Source organism: Odocoileus virginianus, chromosome 20 (genome assembly GCF_023699985.2).
Source record: "Odocoileus virginianus isolate 20LAN1187 ecotype Illinois chromosome 20, Ovbor_1.2, whole genome shotgun sequence".
Lineage (NCBI taxonomy): Eukaryota > Metazoa > Chordata > Mammalia > Artiodactyla > Cervidae > Odocoileus > Odocoileus virginianus.
This window is the reverse complement of record NC_069693.1, coordinates 16091422-16109703: the sequence shown is the minus strand read 5'-3', so window position 1 is coordinate 16109703 and position 18282 is coordinate 16091422. Positions and strand designations below refer to the sequence as shown.

At 45.4% G+C, this 18282-nt stretch overlaps 2 protein-coding genes across 2 annotated transcripts; one reads left to right on the top strand and one right to left on the bottom strand.

The window, feature by feature from the left end:
* Positions 1-314: 314 nt before the first annotated feature.
* On the bottom strand, positions 315-1284 carry LOC110150870 (major allergen I polypeptide chain 1-like). The gene is made up of 3 exons (XM_070451913.1): positions 1186-1284; positions 857-1047; positions 315-466 (listed from the first exon to the last, which is right to left on the bottom strand). Exons 1-3 carry the CDS (start codon positions 1244-1246, stop codon positions 437-439), a joined length of 282 nt encoding a protein of 93 aa, XP_070308014.1. The 5' UTR covers positions 1247-1284; the 3' UTR covers positions 315-436.
* A 9616-nt stretch (positions 1285-10900) lies between these two features.
* On the top strand, positions 10901-13158 carry LOC110150869 (secretoglobin family 2B member 20-like). The gene is made up of 3 exons (XM_020913939.2): positions 10901-11009; positions 11527-11711; positions 12921-13158. The coding sequence occupies exons 1-3, from the start codon at positions 10940-10942 to the stop codon at positions 13020-13022; spliced, it is 357 nt and encodes a 118-aa protein (XP_020769598.2). The 5' UTR covers positions 10901-10939; the 3' UTR covers positions 13023-13158.
* Positions 13159-18282: the final 5124 nt, after the last annotated feature.

The following is an 18282-nucleotide window of genomic DNA, read 5'->3' as shown; positions in this document are numbered from 1 at the left end:
AAGATGAGGATGATTACTCCTATGCCTCAAGGTTGCTGGAAGGCTGAAATTTGGTGGAATATGCTCCTGACCTGTGGGTCTTGGTGACAGAAGTGAACAGACACTCAGGTGGATATGACAGAAGTGATCAGACCCTCTAGCTGATATAATGATCATTACTCATGCGCCACCTCTTGGATTTGTAGAGAAGCATCTGAGAGCACTGAAATCGAGCTGCAGTGGGAAGGCACACTGATGGTCTCCACTGTGATCACATCCTCCCTGCCACTCCCCACCCCCCCACTCTCTGAAGTCAATGAGTAAGCACTCTCCTGTGAATTGCAAGGCTTTTTATTGCTGGAATCCTCTATAATCAGACACCTGGATGTGGCAGGTTGCTGACATTACTTAGGGATCACGCAAGTGGTCTCCTTGGGTGCTGGCAGATACTGTTCCATCAGCAGAGAGAAGTTGAGTATATTTTATTCTGTAAAAGAAGGTGCAGAAACTTGGTGAAGCCTCAGGGTTCCAAGAGAATGAAGCTGCACTGAACACAGGGCAGGTGGCACCACAGAGTTAGGAGGGCCTGGAGGGTCCTAGGCCTGTGATCAGGCAGAGCTGAGCAGTCAGGGCCAGCTCAAGTGCTCTAGGGCTGAACTGAGTCTCCCTCAATGATCTTTCCCTACCCTGTGCATGCTGGCCACATCCTCTCTACCTCCTCATTCAAGAGGATCTTTATCCTCCCAGGTTCTGGGGGAAGGGCCAGGGTGGAAAGAATATGATCTCACCACCTCCCATTACCCTGAATAGGCCCCTGACACCCCTGCCCACTCCCCACAGAGGCCCCAAAGGCACATTCATACATAGCCTGACCCACCAGAGCACTCAGAGCATCTTGCTTATCCTCCGCTGTCAACCTCTCATCAACACAGCTCTTCAGGGTATCGGCAGTCTCCAGTACATCAGAGTTTTGGTTATACTTTTCAACTTGTTCAATATACTCATCATGGCTGCCCGATATGAACAGGTCAACAGTGTCCCTCAAGGCTGGGCAGATGTCATCACACTCTGAAACAGAAAGATATGGGGACACTCCCTGTAAGGCACCCATCAGAACACCCTATTGCCTTCCCACCTCCGAGATGCTCAGATGGTGCCCTGGGAAGTTGTCAGAATCCTTGGGGAGCCCAGGTCCCAGCCACTCACTTCCGCCCGTGATGAGGAGCAAGGCAGCGCAGAGAAGCAGGAGAGCTCCAGCCCGAGTCATGGTGCCCGTGGCAGATGCTCCCTACTCACCTGGAGCCCTTTTATACCTCTGCTTGTCCTCACCCCCAGGGGGCCTGGGTCAGATGCTTCCTTTTTTCAGGAGATTCGCCAGGCCACAGTGTGAAGTTGCCCGGGGCTGCACAGGGGGAGCTGTGTGGGTTGGCAAGATGCTAGTCCTTGAGTCCACAGAGGAAAACTGGCTCAGCCTCTTCCCCCTGGAGGGCTGTGGGAGGGGCAGCTGACTCAGGAAGCTTAACAACAGAAAATCCCCAGGTTGACCAAAAAGGACAAAAATGCTGCCTATCATGCCTCCTGAATGATGGCCAGTGGGAGCCTGTCAGAACATGTGACCTTGAAGACAGATTGGTGTGGACTCATGGGTTTTTGGGAAGCTCCATGCTTAGGAATGGTCTCACAGGGAGTAAGTGCCAGGCAGGCCAGAGCATGGGCCCTGAGCCCCTTGTCAGGCTTTCTAGTGGCTCCTGCCCTGCTGTTCTCACTGTCCTTGATCTTGTCAGGGGTCTCTGTTGGGCCACTTTCCCAAATCAGTTATAGAGCCCTGAAATCTCTTGTGTGCTCTGACCCAGAAGTTTCTAGTTTCCTCTTGACCTAGACCTGCCACCTGGTAACTTTGATAGTACCTTGTTCTACACAGAAATATTTTCTGCAGCCCCTTCTTCTTCTTTCTAATTAAACTTTTATATTTTTTTTTGTATTGGATTATAGCCAGTTAAAAATGTTATGATAGCTCCAGATAGACAATGAAGGGACTCTTCCCTATGTGTGCACATCATCCATTCTTTCCTGTAGTCCCCTCTTATCTAGGCTGCCATAAAACAATGAACAGAGTCCCTGGGCTATACAGTTATCCTTGATGGTTATCTATTTATTTAAAATTTACTTATTTTTAATTGGAGAATAAATGCTTTCCAGGGTTGTGCCAGTTTCTACCATACATCAACATGAATCAGTCAGAGGTAAACACATGTCTGCTCCCTCTTGTACCTCTGTCCTACCTCCCAGCCCATCCCATCCCTGTATGTTTCACGAGCACCAGGCCGAGCTACCTGCTCTATGCAACAACTTCCCATTAGCTATTTATTTTATACATGGTAATGTATGTATTTCCATGCTGCTCTCTCAATTCATCCCAACCTCTCCTTCCTCCACTGTGTGCATAAATCTGTTCTGTATGCCCATGTCTCTATTCCTGCCCAGCATATAAGTTCATCAGTACCATTTTTATAGATTTCATGTATATGTATTAATATACAACATTTGTTTTTGACTTTCTGACTTACTTCACTCTGTATAATAGGCTCTAGTTTCACCCACCTCGTTAAAACTAACTCAAATTCATTCCTTTCTATGGGTGAGTAGTATTCTATTGTATATGGGTACCACCATTTCTTTTCCATTGATCTGTTGATGGACATCTAAGTTGCTTCCATGTCCTAGCTATTGTGAATAGTGCTGCAATGAACACTGGAGTACATGTGTCTTTTTCAATTATAATTTCCTTAATGTATATGCCCAGTACTGGGATTGTTGGGTCATATAATAGCTTCATTTCTAGTTTTTTAAGGAATGTCCATAGTGGCTATATCAATTTACATTCCCACCAACAGTGCTAGAGGGTTCCCTTTTCTCCACATCCTCTCCAGCATTTATTGTCTGTAGATTTATTGATGATGCCCATTGTGATCGAAGTGAGGTGATACCTCATTGTAGTTTTTTTTTTTCATTTATTTTTATTAGTTGGAGGCTAATTACTTTATAATATTGTAGTGGTTTTTGTCATACATTGAAACTGGAGCCCATTATACAGAGTGAAGTAAGCCAGAAAGATAAAGACCATTACAGTATACTAACACATATATATGAAATTTAGAAAGATGGTAACGATAACCCTATATGCAAAACAGAAAAAGAGACATAGATGTATAGAACAGACTTTTGGACTCTGTGGGAGAAGGCGAGGGTGGGATGTTTCAAGAGAACAGCATCGAAACATGTATATTATCCAGGGTGAAACAGATCACCAGCCCAGGTTGGAAGCATGAGACAAGTGCTCATTGTAGTTTTGATTTGCGTTTCTCTAATAATAAGCAATGTTGACCATTCTTTCATGTGTTGATTAGCCATTAGGGTGCCTTCTTTGGCGAAATGTCTATTTAGATCTTCTACCCATTTTTAATTTTTTCCCCCTGAGGTTGAGCTGCATGTGTTACTTGTATATTTTGGAAATTAATCCATTGTCACTTGCTTCAGTTGCAATTATTTTGTCCCATTCCAAATGCTGTCTTTTCATCTTGTTTGTGGTTTCTTTTGCTGTGCAAAAGCTCTTAAGTTTGATTAGTTCCCATTTGTTTATTTTTGTTTTTATTTCTATTACTCTAGGAGGTAGGTCATAGAGGATCTTTTTGTGGTTTATTTTAAATAGTGTTCTGCCTGTGTTTTCCTTGAAGAGTTTTGTAGTTTCTGATCTTACATTTAGGTTTCTAATCCATTTTGAGTTTATCTTTGTGTATGGTGCTAGGCAGTGTTCTAATTTCATTTTCTATAATACATGTAGCTGACCAATTTCCCTAACATCACTTATTAAAGAGACTATATTTTCTCCATTGTAGCTTCCCTCATAGGTCAGTTGAGAAAGAATCCACCTGCAATGCAGGACACCCCAGTTCAATTCCTGGGTTGGGAAAATCCTCTGGAGAAAGGATAGTCTACCCACACCAGTATTCTTGGGCTTTCCTTGTGTCTCAGCTGGTAAAGATACTGCCTGTATTGCAGGAGACCTGGGCTTGATCCCTGGGTTGGGAAGATCCCTTGGAAAAGGCAAAGGCTACCCACTCCAGTATTCTGGCCTGGAGAATTGCATGTACTGTATGGTGCATGGGGTTGCAAAGAGTTAGACACATCTGAGCGACTTTCACTTTCACATAGCCTTTCCTCCCTTGTCAAAGATAAGATGCCCACAGGTGCGTGGGTTTTTTTTTTACTTTCTATCTTGTTCTGTTAGTCTATATTTCTGTTTTTCTGCCTGTTGCATACTGTCTTGATGAGTGTAGCTTTGCAGTATAGTTTGAAATCAGGAAGATCGATTCCTCCAGCTCCATTCTTATTGTGCAAGATCACTTTGCCTATAAGGGGTCTTTTGTGCTCCTGTATGAATTGTGAAATTTTTTGTACTAGTTCTGTGATAAATACCACTGGTAATTTGATATAGATTGCATTGAATCTGTAGATTGCTTTGAGTAGTATAGTCATTTTCACAATATCGATTCTTCCCTTCCAAGAACATGGTAATCTGTTTATGTAATCTTTAATGTCTTTCATCAGTGTCTTATAGATTTCTGCATACAGCCCTTTTGTATGCAGGACTTACCTGCATACCTTAGGTAGGTAGGGCTTACCTACCTATCCTTAGGTAGGTTTATTGCTAGGTATTTTATTCTTTTTATGTCAATGGTGAATGGAATTGATTCCTGAATTTCTCTTTCTGAGTATTCTTTGTTAGTATACAGGATTGCAAGGAATTCATGTATAGTGATTTTCTATCCTATGTCTATAGAAATAAATTCACTGATTTAGTTGTAGTTATCTTTACTGTTATCTCTAGTATCTTTAACTTTAGTATCTTTACCTTTTTCTATGTATAATATCATGTCATCTGCAAATAGTGAGAGTTTTACTGCTTCCTTTCCAGTCTGTATTCCTCTATTTCTTTTTCTTCTATGTTTGCCATGGCTGGACTTCCACAACTATATTGAATAGTGGTGGTCAGAGTGGACACCCTTGTCTTGCTCCTGATCTTGGAGGAAATGCTTTATGTTTTTCACCAATGAAAACAGTTTCCTGTGGATTATGGTACATGACTTTCATTATGTTCAGGTAGATTCCTTCTATGCCCATTTTCAAGAGTTTCTGTCATAAATGGGTGCTGAATTTTGTTGAAAGTTTTATTGAAGTTATGGAAATTGTCATGTGAATTTTGTTTTAATGTGTTAATATGGTGCATCACATTGATTGATTTGCATATATTAAAGAATCTTTGCATCCCTTGAATATACCTGACTTGATCATGGCATATGATCCTTATCTATTTTCAATATCGTGTATGTACATGAGCATCCCAGCTCCATAACTGTCCCTTACCCTCATCCTTCTCTGTAGCAATCATAAGTTTGTTCTCTAAATCTATCATGTTTCTGGGTTGTGACCAAATTCATTTGTATCTTGTCTTTCTAGATTCTGCATATAAGAGATATCATAAGATGTTTCTGCTTCTCTGACTGACTTATTTCAGTCAGCTTGATAGTGTTTAGGTCCATCACTTTTTGCAACCTCTTTCACCTCTTGAGTGTCTCTGTACTGTTCCCACCATGACCTCTCCTCTTGAGGAAAAGCCAAGCCCCTTCTAGGCCACAGTCTCTGGGCCAGTTGCACAACCAGCCCCGCACTGCTGCCGCCTCTGTGGGCTTATCCCTGCCTCTCTCTCCTCCCTCAGTGCCTCCTGTCTGCTCTTGACCTGACCAAGTGTGCTCCTGCAGCAGGGCCTCTGCATGTGGAGCCCTCCTGGCCTGGAGGCTCTTCCTCCAGTGGCTTCATGATTCATTCCCTCATCCTCAGGTGTCTTCAGGTATCACACAGCACAGATTTCCCCAACTATTGAGTTCTAATATCAAAACAGTCCGTCTCCTCCCCCCATGGCCGTCTGTCTTCTCCCCCTGCTTCATCTTCGCCCAGAGCACTTCTTCTTGTGGGGTCACACGTCTTTCACTCCCTCTTAGGTGATGAAGAGCTGCAGGGGAGTGAGAGCTGTGCTGTGTGCTGCTGCATCCCAGGACTAGGAGAGGGCCCAGCACTCGGTAGATGTTACACAATGTTTGTTAGAATAATGGCAGGAATATTCCATTTCCCTGGAGTTGGTAAGCAGGAATATCTTTCATGCTACTTACTGTAAATGTGTTTATGAATATTGCCTTGGGTTAATAAGGTAAAGGTTTAAAATGTTTGATAAGTCAGAATCAAGTAACCTTTTGCTGGCAGCACCTGGCTGTCCTTTCTCCGAGCCACCTGTGGCATATTAATGTTTGCTGAAGACCTGTTCTGACATTGGGACATATGATGTGACCATAGGCTGAGCCCTATGCCAATAGGATTCACATCCTGTAACTGCTCTTGGCAAAAAGGCACCATGTACTGAGCTGCAGTGTCAACTGACCTCTGTGCAGACCCTCCTTGCCATGGCTCCGGCAGCCTGGGGTTCACCCCTCTGAAGGTCACCTCAAGAGGGCCTCTGTTGGCTGTAGGTATGAGTTAAAGTTTCCTGGGCACCACGAACCTATGGTCACCTTATTTTCAAAAAAGGAGGCAAGGATATACAATGGAAAAAGACAACCTCTTTAACAAGTGGTGCTGGGAAAACTGGCCAACCACCTGTAAAAGAATGAAATTAGAACACTTTCTAACACCATACACAAAAATAAACCCAAAATGGATTAAAGATCTAAATGTAAGACCAGAAACTATAAAACTCCTAGAGGAGAACATAGGCAAAACACTCTCCGACATAAATCACAGCAGGATCCTCTATGACCCACCTCCCAGAATATTGGAAATAAAAGCAAAAATAAACAAATTGGACCTAATGAAACTTAAAAGCTTTTGCACAACAAAGGAAACTATAAGCAAGGTGAAAAGACAGCCCTCAGATTGGGAGAAAATAATAGCAAATGAAGCAACAGACAAAGGATTAATCTCAAAAATATACAAGCAACTCCTCCAGCTCAACTCCAGAAAAATAAATGACCCAATCAAAAAATGGGCCAAAGAACTAAATAGACATTTCTCCAAGGAAGACATACAGATGGCACAAAAACACATGAAAAGATGCTCAACATCACTCATTATCAGAGAAATGCAAATCAAAACCACAATGAAGTACCATTACATGCCAGTCAGGATGGCTGCTATCCAAAAGTCTACAAGAAATAAATGCTGAAGAGGGTGTGGAGAAAAGGGAACCCTCTTACACTGTTGGTGGGAATGCAAACTAGTACAGCCGCTATGGAAAACAGTGTGGAGATTCCTTAAAAAACTGGAAATAGAACTTCCATATGACCCAGCAATCCCACTTCTGGGCATACACACCGAGGAAACCAGAACTGAAACAGACACGTGCACCCCAGTGTTCATCGCAGCACTGTTTATAATATCCAGAACATGGAAGCAACCTAGATGCCCATCAGCAGACGAATGGATGAGGAAGCTGTGGTACATATACACCATGGAATATTACTCGGCCATTAAAGAGAATTCATTTGAATCAGTTCTAATGAGATGGATGAAACTGGAGCCCATTATACAGAGTGAAGTAAGCCAGAAAGATAAAGACCATTACAGTATACTAACACATATATATGGAATTTAGAAAGATAGTAATGATAACCCTATATGCAAAACAGGAAAAGAGACTCAGATGTATAGAACAGACTTTTGGACTCTGTGGGAGAAGGCGAGGGTGGGATGTTTCAATAGAACAGCATCGAAACATGTATATTATCTAGGGTGAAACAGATCACCAGCCCAGGTTGGGTGCATGAGACAAGTGCTCAGGCCTGGTGCACTGGGAAGAGCCAAAAGGATCGGGTCGAGAGGGAGGTGGGAGGGGGGATTGGGATGGGGAATACATGTAAATCCATGGCTAATTCATGTCAATGTATGACAAAAACCACTACAATATTGTAAAGTAATTAGCCTCCAACTAATAAAAATAAATGAAAAAAAAAGAAGTTTCCTGGGCAGGAAGGTGAACACCACAAGGCCCAGACTGCACATGTTGGCTCTTTGTCTGTGGGGGCAGGACTTCTGTGTGGTGAGACAGCTGCCCATGGATCCCATGCTTCCTGTCCTTGAGAAGACACTGCCCCCAAATGCCCTCTGAGCTCTGTGAAGAGAGGAACCAGAACCTGGAGTGCTGAGTAACACAGGTGGCTGCTATGGATCCAGCCCATTGTCCTTTCAAGGGTGCCACAGGGTTCTCTGAGACATCCTCGGATCATGCAGACATTTGGTGACATCAGAGTGAAGAGCTGGTCAGGGTCAATGTAGGAATGCTGCTGATGTTGCCCTGTCTTAATGCAGGTTGTTCTTGTTGTTGTTGTTCAATGTATTTTTATTTTTTTTCCATTTATTTTTATTAGTTGGAGGCTAATTATTTTACATCATTACAGTAGTTTTTGTCATACATTGAGATGCATCAGCCATGGATTTACATGTATTCCCCATCCCGGTCCCCCCTCCCACCTCCCTCTCCACCTGATCCCTCTGGGTCTTCCCAGTGCACCAGGCCCGAGCACTTGTCTCATGCACCCAACCTGGGCTGGTGATCTGTTTCACCCTAGATAATATACATGTTTCAATGCTGTTCTCTTGAAACATCCCACCCTCGCCTAGGATATTATTTTATAATATTGTATTGGATTGTGCCATACAACAACATATCTCAGCCATAAATTTACATGTATCCCTTTGTCTTGAATATCCTCCTCCACATCTCACCCCTCTAAATTGTCACGGAGTTACAGAGTTGAGTTTCCTGTTTCAAGTTGTTATTAGTAAAATTTTAAGTTGCAACAATTGTAGATTGATAGAAAAACATTGCAAATATCTGTCAAAACTGAGAGACAACTTTGGAACCTTATGACTAACTAAATGTTACAGTTTTTGTGAATATCAGCAGGTTGTCGTTTAATGTCTCTTGGATTCCAGGAAACTATCCAGACCCTAAACTCACTGCATTCACTGTCATGTGTCCCTAGTGTCTCTGCTCTGTGGAGTTACTCATTCTCTCCTGGTCTTTCATGGCCTTGACAGTCTTGAGGAGAACTATCAGCAATGGTAGTTAACTGCTGTTGTTCTCTGCTGTTGAGTGGGGTTCAGACTTTGAGTTTCGAGGAAGACACCACACAGGTGAGGTGCCCTACCTGTCCCCTTTCATCTGGGTACACGTGACAGCAGTGTGTCTTAGCACTGGGACTATCAGGCTTGATTAGCTGATTATGTTGTGTTTGCCAGGTTTCCGCAGTGTTTTCCCCTTCCCCTTCTCTTTTCTTTAGAGACGAGTTCCTAAGTCTAGCCACACTCAGGGAGGGCAGGACAGTAAGATCCCCCTCCTGGAGGGGTAGTCTGTGCCTATTATTCAGGATGTTACTATAAGGAATGGTTGTCTGCTCTCTCACATTTATCTATTTAGACATTAATTTATATCAGTGTGAAAGTGAAAGTGGCTAAGTCGTGTCCAACTCTTTGCGACCCTATGGACTTTGAAGTCCACGGAAATCTCCAGGAGAATACTGAAGTAGGTAGCCTGTTCCTTCTCCAGGGAAGGGATAGGGAGACTTTCCCTTCTCCATATCAGCATGGACTCACTTATATTACTTTATACATTGGTTTATCATCTAATACACTATTATTTATTTTGTCTGTCACACCCTTTCCAGTTTGGCCATTGGGAGCTTCTCAGGATTCCTTCTAGTGTTTTCAAGGGTCATCTCAAATTGCTTGTCCCAACAAATTAACTGCTCTCCTAGCATGAAAGGTTGAGTTTAACTCTGAAAGAGTTTTCACACAGAGACTGCCACATCTGATCAATGCAGCCCTCTGGGCCTTAGAACTGTGGCCTTTAGGACTATGGACCTTGGTGTCTTTCCCCCAGGAGACAAACCCCCAAACACACAGCTGCTCTCTGATGTTCCAGGGTAGACTGTTCAATGCAAGTACTTCCTGAGACCAGGTTCACTGATGGAGGAGGAAGGACAGCCAGGAGAAGGGGCCCGGCTAGAACCTGTTCAGGAACTAGCTGGCTGAACAGCCTGAGAAAAGCTGGTGGCATGATCCAAAAGTACAGAATTATCATGGTCTAAGAAAATCCACATGGCCTTAAGTCCTGCGAGTGCCTTGTTGGGCATAATTCAGAGCCCAATGCTGCTGTCCACCAGTGCCAGGGCCCTGTCTAGAGACTGCAGATGTTAAAATATCTGGGGGCTTCAGTAAGGTCCAGTGCCACATTCTTATCTCCATGACTTCAACTTGGGGAGAAAGGAAGGATTCTTTATGCCTTTTTTCTACCTGACAGTGTGTAGATCTGTCCTTGGCCCTCCTGTGATTCCATCTGCTCAGTATGGGAGAGTAATGCCCTCAGAGTCAGGATAGGTTGGGGGAAGGATGACCAGGAAAACAGGTGATGACTGGGGCTGGGACAACAGAGTATTTGGCTCCAAGTGCAGTCACTTAGGGAGAAGGAAATGGCAGCCCACTCCAGTATTCTTGCCTGGAGAATCCCAGGGACAGAGGGGCCTGGTGGGCTGCCACCTATGGGGTCACACAGAGTCAGACACAACTGAAGTGACTTAGCAGCAGCAGCAGCAGCAGCAGCAGGAGTCACCTAGACATGTCAGCTCCACTTGATCTTTGGCAAAGATAACCCTACATGTCCTCCAAGAGTCCTTCTTTCAGAATAGGATGGTCTTGCACAATAAACACCCCAAGGGCCATGGGAGCCACCTATGCCAGGACACTGGCCACAGGCCTGTGATTTTCTTGGGAGGGATGAGGGCTGGGCTTGGGGAGCTAGTGGTGTATAAAGCAGGCAAAACCCTGCCCTGAGCAGAGCACTCCAGCTGCTGCCATGATGAAGGGAGCACTGCTTGTGCTGGCCTTGCTGGTGACCAGAGAGCTGACCTTCAAGACGAGTGAGGGTAGGAAGGAAGGTCCAGATGGCCCTCCTGATCCTTGCCCATTGTCATCTCACTGCATCCTTCCCAGTCCTGTCAAGCTGATTCTAGGGGCAGATTCCGAGGGCAGGTGGCAGATCAGTGCCCAGGAGTTCTGCACAAACTCCTTGGGGTTTTCAGTCTTTGAATGGAGGGGGTGGCATGGAGCTGAAATGCTCATGATCCACGCACACCCTGGGGGCTAGTTTGTTGGGGGTAGTGGTGCTCGTTGGGAGGGAGGAAGCAGGCTTGTATGCTTCGGGGCAGTGGTCAAGGGCAGAGGGGTCTCCAGGCCTAGCCCCTCTTGCTGTTCCCTTCTGCTGGGAGTTCCTCATAGGGAAGGTTTTCTGTCTGGGATGTAAGCAGTCCTGGGAGAGGCCAAGTCTCTGTGGGAGGTGAATCTGGAAGCTTTGGATGTGTGGGTTCCTATCAAGTGGTGGGAAATAGGAACTTTCTCACCAAGTGATTCTTTTGACAAGATGTTTTCTGTCTCTGCCTTTAGTGGAAGCCTGCCCTGTGTTTTATGAAGGCCTTAGTGCTGTGATCCTTGGACTCCCAGATAAAGCATTGAATGAAACCTTGGATGCGATCAATGCTAATGAAGATGAAAAAACAGCCATTGGAAAAATCCGGGATTGCTTCACTGAAGCAGGACCTGAGAACAGGTTTAATAACCTGAAATTTAAGGTAACTTACCTTTACCCACACTTACCTTGAGAACTCACATGCAGCATAGTTCAGTATGCCATATGGTAATAGATCATTCAATCATGGGATGTGTGATAGACAGAGCTATAGACTAAGAAGCACATAAATCTTTTGCCCCAACCTGCAGCACCTGTAACATGCAAGCACAGTCCAACAGCACATCCAGCCTCTTGTTACCGAATATGTCAGTATCATGTCAATCAGCTCACACAGAATAGGGGACTACTGTCAGTGCACTGGGACAAGTGTCTTGACTTCTGTAATTTTCTTTTCTCACTGAGAGGAAGTAGCATTGGAGGAGTAGCATTTTAATTTTTGCAGGAAACGAAGCATTCAGCTCACACACATGTAGCAGTCCTGTCATCTCTACTTTAGGAATATTTAAAAGGAGCCCCAGGTTTTAGGTCTCCTTTCAGCATGGGACTCCCTGGCTTTATAAGGTTTCTGACCTGTGGTCACATCACCTCTTCTTTATCCCTTTCTGATGGACATTGCTCTAGCACAGAGCCCCATTTCCACCGACATGGTCTCAGTGCCTACGAGCCAGAATTTCCACTCTGGTATTTTGGCAACCGAATATCCTGGGGCAGCTTCTAGGTATGTGCGGCTATTCACTTGGGCTAACAGTGTCTCTTGAAGAACCACCTTTTGCTGTGGTTGTTTTTCTTGTGATATAGTATTTGAGACTTTGAACAGTCTCTGCATATTTTCCTCAAATTTTAATCATTCAAAAAGGAGAGGTTTGCCAAAATCCAGAGTTTCATGCACTAATAGAAGCTCCCAGGGCATAAGGGGTTGTTTACGACACCTGCATGCACATTCTGTGCACCCAGCACACCTGAAAGAATAGGCTCAGGTGCAGGAGGTGTGACCCAAGCCCAGTCCAGCACCTTACTCCTCCTTCAGGACCAGTCCCGGCTGTTCCCTGCTGACCCTTGTCATCTCCTCCCCTCCCTGGCATGACTGGTGGCTCTGTCTCCCTCCTGAAACTGTGCCTGGGCTACTAGGGAGCCATCCTCCTCCTGGTGCCTGCTGGCAGCCCCCTCTCCAGTGGTGGGTCTGTGGGCAGAGGTTCTTGTTGGGGAAGGGGCTGAGTCCCTGAGGGTGAGGCATGAGTTGATCCTGGGGAGACAGGATAGCCCAACAGTGGGCTCAGGTCCTATCCCTCCACCTCCTTCTCCCTTCCAGGCGTCCATCATCTTCAGTAACGATTGCATCGGATATAAATTGTCCTCGGTGGTGAATGCTCTTATAGGATTTGTTTCCAGTCTGCTCTCTTTGGTGGGATAAGCTTTGCCGTTGTGCCTGGTCTGCACTTGATCCTCCTGCCCTGTTCTCCTTCTCTTCCTGAAGCTGGAATCCAGACACCTTCCCCACCTGATGTGGCCTCTATCAGGGTGACTCTAATAAAATCACTGCAACATTGCTCATTGTGCCCAGCATCTGTGTTCTCTTCAGGCAGGATGTGAGGCAGGAGGTCTTGAGTGATGGTGAAAAGTGATACATGTGGTCATTGAGAGCTTGGGGAACAGGGTCAGACAGAACCTACACCCCGTCCCTGGCAAGCTGTGGGAGGCTGGGCAAGGTTTTTGTAACTTTTCAAGTCATTCTGTCATCTGCTACACAGAGATTTTGTGTGAAGATTAAGCAAAATAACAAATGTGTAACCCGTGACATCACCAGCCTGGCAGGATAAAATTGTTGTTTTGGGGCACAGATAACATAAGTCTCACTCTGGCCTTCAGCACAGTGGCAGAGTCTCAAGTCCCTCTGGTTATTGACAGGTGACTTCAGAGATGACCTAAGAGGGTCATCACTGGTCCCCTCTTTCTCCCAGTGGCATTCGCCATTTTCTACTTCTTAGGTGGGTGTCTATGAGGAGCCAGACTTTCTTCAGGGACACTACGTGGCACTCCTGTTCTTGGTCCTGCACTGGGGACCAGGAACCCCAGCCCATTGCCCTTCCAAGGGTGCTACAGGATCCTCTGAGACATCTCCAGATCACAGGGACATTTAGTGACATCAGGGTGAAGAGCTGGTCAGGGTCAGTGGAGGAATGTAGCACATGTAGCCCTTTTCTAATGCACATTGTTTTTCAAATAAAATTTTAATTTGGAATAAATTTAGATTTATAGAAGTGTTGCAAATATTTGTCAAACTGAGAAACAACACTGAAATGTTACTTCTAACTAAACCCAATACACTATTTGGAATTTACCAGGTTGTCCATTAATATCTCTTGTGTTCCAGGATCAAATCCATGACCTAGACTCACTGTATTCATTTTCATGTGTCCCCAGTGTCCTCTGCTCTGAGGATTACACATTCTCTCCTGGTCTGTCATGGCCTTAACAGTCTTGAGGAGGATTAACCAGGGATGGTTGAAGGCCCCCAAACTGTTTGTCTGCTATTCTCATAATGTCGAGTGCGGTTCAGACTTTGGGTTTTGAAGAAGACACCACATAGGTGAATTGCCCTTCCTGTCCCCTCACTCAGGGGACACATTGACAGCTGTGTGTCTTGCCACTGGGGATATCAGCCTTGATTAGTTGACTATGTCCTTTGCCAGGTTTCTGCACTGTTTTCCCCTTCCTCTCCTCTTCTCTTTGACAATAAGTTACTCTGTCTACTGATATTCCAGAGGGGAAGAGCTGTCAGTTACCCCTCCTGGAGGGAATAATCTCTGTCTGTTATTTGGGATGTTTCTATAAAGAATGGTTGTCTCCTCTCCCACTTTACTTCAGGTTAGTTTAGGGGTGCTGGGTCTTTGTCTTGCTGTGTCAGCTCTACATTTCGGCACAAGGACCTTCTGTTTGCAGAGCACATTCTCTCCAGTTGGTGTGTGTGTTTTATAGTGCCCCAGGGCATGTGGATTCTTACTTCCCTGACCAGGGCTTGAACCAGTGTCCACTGCATTGAGTGGTGGGTTCTTAACCACTGGACAGCCAAGGAAGTCTGCATTTATTTAATCATTTATTTATATCAATATGGACTCACAAGTATTACTTTATGCTTTGAGTTATCATCTAATACTCTGTTATTTATTTCGTTTGTCAAACTATTTCCAGTTTGGCCATTGGGGGGGTTCTCAGACTTCCTTCTAGAGTTTTCAAGTACCATCTCATCTTGTTGTGCCAACAAACTACTTTCCCATCCTGGAAGGTTGAGTTTGCTCTTCAGAGAGTTTTCACACATGGAGTGCCACCTCTGGTGAACTCAACCCAGTGGGCCTTAGAACTCCTGTCCTCAGTGTCCTATAGGGCTGTGGGCCTCAGAGTCTGACACAGGAGACCCCCATACCCAGCAGCTCCTCTCTGATATTTCTGCACAGACTGCAGTCCAAACACCTCTTGAGACCAGGTTCACTGATGGAGGAGGGTGTGACAGCTAGGAGAAGGAGTAAGGTTGGAGTCACTGGGGGTCCAGGAAGTGCCCAGGAACTTGCTTCCTTAAGTGCCTGAGGAAAGCTGGTGGCATGATACGAAATTACAAAATTACTAGTACCTGAGAAAACCCATGAGGCCTCAAGTCCTGCAAGTTTCCAGGTTGGGATGATTTGGACCCCAAGGCTGCTGTCCACCAGTCCTCAGAGCCCAGTCTAGAGACTGTAGCCATTAAGATATTTGAGGGTTTCAGTAAGGCCCAGCTCCACATTCTTATCTCCAGGACTTAACCTTGGGGAAAAAGGGATTCCCAATGACTTTTTTTTCTACCTGATAGTGATACAGACTTGTCATTGACCCTCCTGTGATTCCATCTTCTCAGTTTGGGAGAGTGCTGACCTCAGAGCCTGGATGGGTTGGGGGAAGAATGATCAGGAAAACAGGAGATGGTTGGGGCCCAGACAACAGAGCATTTGAAAATGTCAGCTCCAGTTGGTTTTTGGCAAAGATACCCCCACATGTTCTCCAGTAGCCCTGATCTCAGTGTACAATGATCTTCCACTGTAAACACCCCAAGCTCTGAGGGAGCCACCTGTGCCAGGTGCCTGGCCACAGGCCTGTAGTTCTCCCAGGAGGGATGTGGGCTGGGCTTAGGGAGCTAGTGGTTTATACAGCAACAGAAATCCTGCCCTGAGCAGAGCCTTTCAGCTGCCGCCACGATGAAGGGAGCATTGCTTCTGCTGGCCTTGCTGGTGACCAGAGAGCTGACCTTCAAGATGTGTGAGGGTAGGAAGGAGAGTCCAGATAGTCCTCCTGATCCTTGCCCAGTGCTGTCTCACTGCATCCTTCCCAGTCCTGTCCAAGCTGCTTCTGGGGGCAGATTCTGAGGACAGCTGTCTTATTAGTGCCCAGGAATCCTGCACAAACTCCCCGAGGCTTTCAGCCTTTGAATGGAGGGGGGTGCTATGGAGCTAGGAAGGTCATTATCTGCACACATCCTGGGGGATAGTTTGTTGCGGGTAGTGGTGCAGGTTGGGAGGGAGGAAACAGGCTGGTATGCCTGGGGCGGTGGTCATGGGCAGCAGGATCTCCATGCCTGGCCCCTATTGCTGCTCCCTTCTGCTGTGAGTGCCTCATAGAGAAGGATTTCTGTCTTGGATGTAAGCAGTCCCGGGAGAAGGCACATCTCTGTGGGAGGTGAGTCTGGAAGCTTTGGATGTGTGAGTTCCTATCAAGTGCTGGGAAACAGGATTTTTATGACCTGGTGATCCTTTTGATGAGGTGTTTTCTGTTGTGCCTTCAGCAGAAGACTGTCCAATATTTTATGGAATGTCTGGCACAGTGGGCCTTGGAAACAAAACACTGTTAAACACAACACGTGATTTGGTCGATGTTCAGTCAGTCAGTTCAATTACTCAGTCATGTCCAACTATTTGCGACCACATGAATCGCAGCACACCAGGACTCCCTGTTCATCATCAACTCCTGGAGTCCACTCAAACTCATGTCCATCGAGTTGGTGATGCCATCCAGCCATCTCATCCTCTGTCTTCCCCTTCTCCTCCTGCCCCCAATCCCTCCCAGCATCAGGGTCTTTTCCAATGAGTCAACTCTTCGCATGAGGTGGCCAAAGTATTGGAATTTCAGCTTCAGCATCAGTCCTTCCAATGAACACCCAGGACTGATCTCCTTTAGGATGGACTGGTTGGATCTCCTTGCAGTCCAAGGGACTCTCAAGAGTCTTCTCCAACACCATAGTTCAAAAGCATCAATTTATCTTTCTGGCTTACTTCACTCTATATAATGGGCTCCAGTTCCATCCATCTCATTAGAACTGATTCAAATGAATTCTTTTTAATGGCTGAGTAACATTCCATGGTGTATATGTACCACAGCTTCCTTATCCATTCATCTGCTGATGGACATCTAGGTTGCTTCCATGTCCTTTCCAATGATGCCTGGTCTGCACTCCATATTCCTGCCCTGTTCTCCTTCTCAACTGAAACTGGAATCCAGACACCTTTTCCACCTGATGTGGTCTCTGTCAGGCTGACTCTAATAAAATAACTGCAGCAAGCTCAGTATGCCCAGTGTCTGTGTGTGATGGTGAGAAGTGTGTGTGTGTGTGATGATGAGAAGCGACCCATGTGGTCATTGTGAGCATGGGGACCGGGGTCAGACAGAATGAGGTAAACCTGTCCCTGGAAAGCTGTGGGACCATGGACAAGTTTGTTGTAAATTTCTCAAAGCATTGTCATCTGCTAAGTGTGGATTGTGTGTCAAGATTGAGCCAGTAATGTATAAGTAACCCTGCACTTTACCAGTCTACCTGGATAAGGCTGTTATTTTTGGGCACAGATAGCATAACTCACACTGGCCTTTAGCACAATGGCAGAGCCTCCAGTCCTTTAAATATCCTTCTAGTTATTGACAGGTGACTCAGGAGATGACCCGACCAGGCTCATCAGAGATCCCCTGTTCATCCCAGTGGTTTTCAAATTTTTCTGCCCCTTAGGTGGGTGACTTCTGAAGAGCCAGATCTTTTCTCAGAGACACTTAGTACCACTGCTGTCTTTGGGTTCTGCCACGGGAACCAGGACCCCCAATTAAGTCTTGACCAGGAAGAAGGGAGTGAATGGAAGAAGCTACCCCAGTGGGAATGTTGTTTCTGTGGAAACACCTCATGCTCTGAAGTGTGAATTGCAGAATGTGCCACATGAGCACATGTCCTGAACCCTCCAGATTACTTCTTTTTTTAAAATTTATTTATCTATTTTAATTGGAGACTAATTACTTTACAATATTGTGGTGTTTTTGCCATATATTGACATTAATCAGCCATGGGTGTACATGTGTCCCCCATCCCAAGCCCCCCTCCCACCTCCTTCCCCATCCCATCCCTCTGTGTTGTCCCAGTGCACAGGCTTTGAGTGCCCTGTTTCATGCATGAAACGTGGACTGGCAATCTATATCACATATGGTAATATACATGTTTCAAAGTTATTCTGTCAAATCATCCCACCCTCGCCTTCTCCCACAGAGCCCAAAAGGCTGTTCTTTATATCTGTCTTTTTTGCTGTCTTGCATTGTTACCATCTTTCTAAATTCCATATATATGTATTAATATACTGTATTGGTATTTTTCTTTCTGACTGACTTCATTCTGT

Excerpts from the sequence above, each read along its gene's own strand:
- LOC110150869 (XM_020913939.2), top strand. The coding sequence starts at position 10,940 with ATGATGAAGGGAGCACTGCTTGTGCTGGCCTTGCTGGTGACCAGAGAG. Across the intron at positions 11,010-11,526 it reads GACCTTCAAGACGAGTGAGG|TGGAAGCCTGCCCTGTGTTT; the intron begins GTAGGAAGGAAG and ends CTCTGCCTTTAG. Across the intron at positions 11,712-12,920 it reads TTAATAACCTGAAATTTAAG|GCGTCCATCATCTTCAGTAA; the intron begins GTAACTTACCTT and ends TCTCCCTTCCAG.
- LOC110150870 (XM_070451913.1), bottom strand. The coding sequence starts at position 1,246 with ATGACTCGGGCTGGAGCTCTCCTGCTTCTCTGCGCTGCCTTGCTCCTC. Across the intron at positions 1,048-1,185 it reads GCTCCTCATCACGGGCGGAA|AGTGTGATGACATCTGCCCA; the intron begins GTGAGTGGCTGG and ends TTTCTGTTTCAG. Across the intron at positions 467-856 it reads AAGATGCTCTGAGTGCTCTG|AATAAAATATACTCAACTTC; the intron begins GTGGGTCAGGCT and ends CTTCTTTTACAG.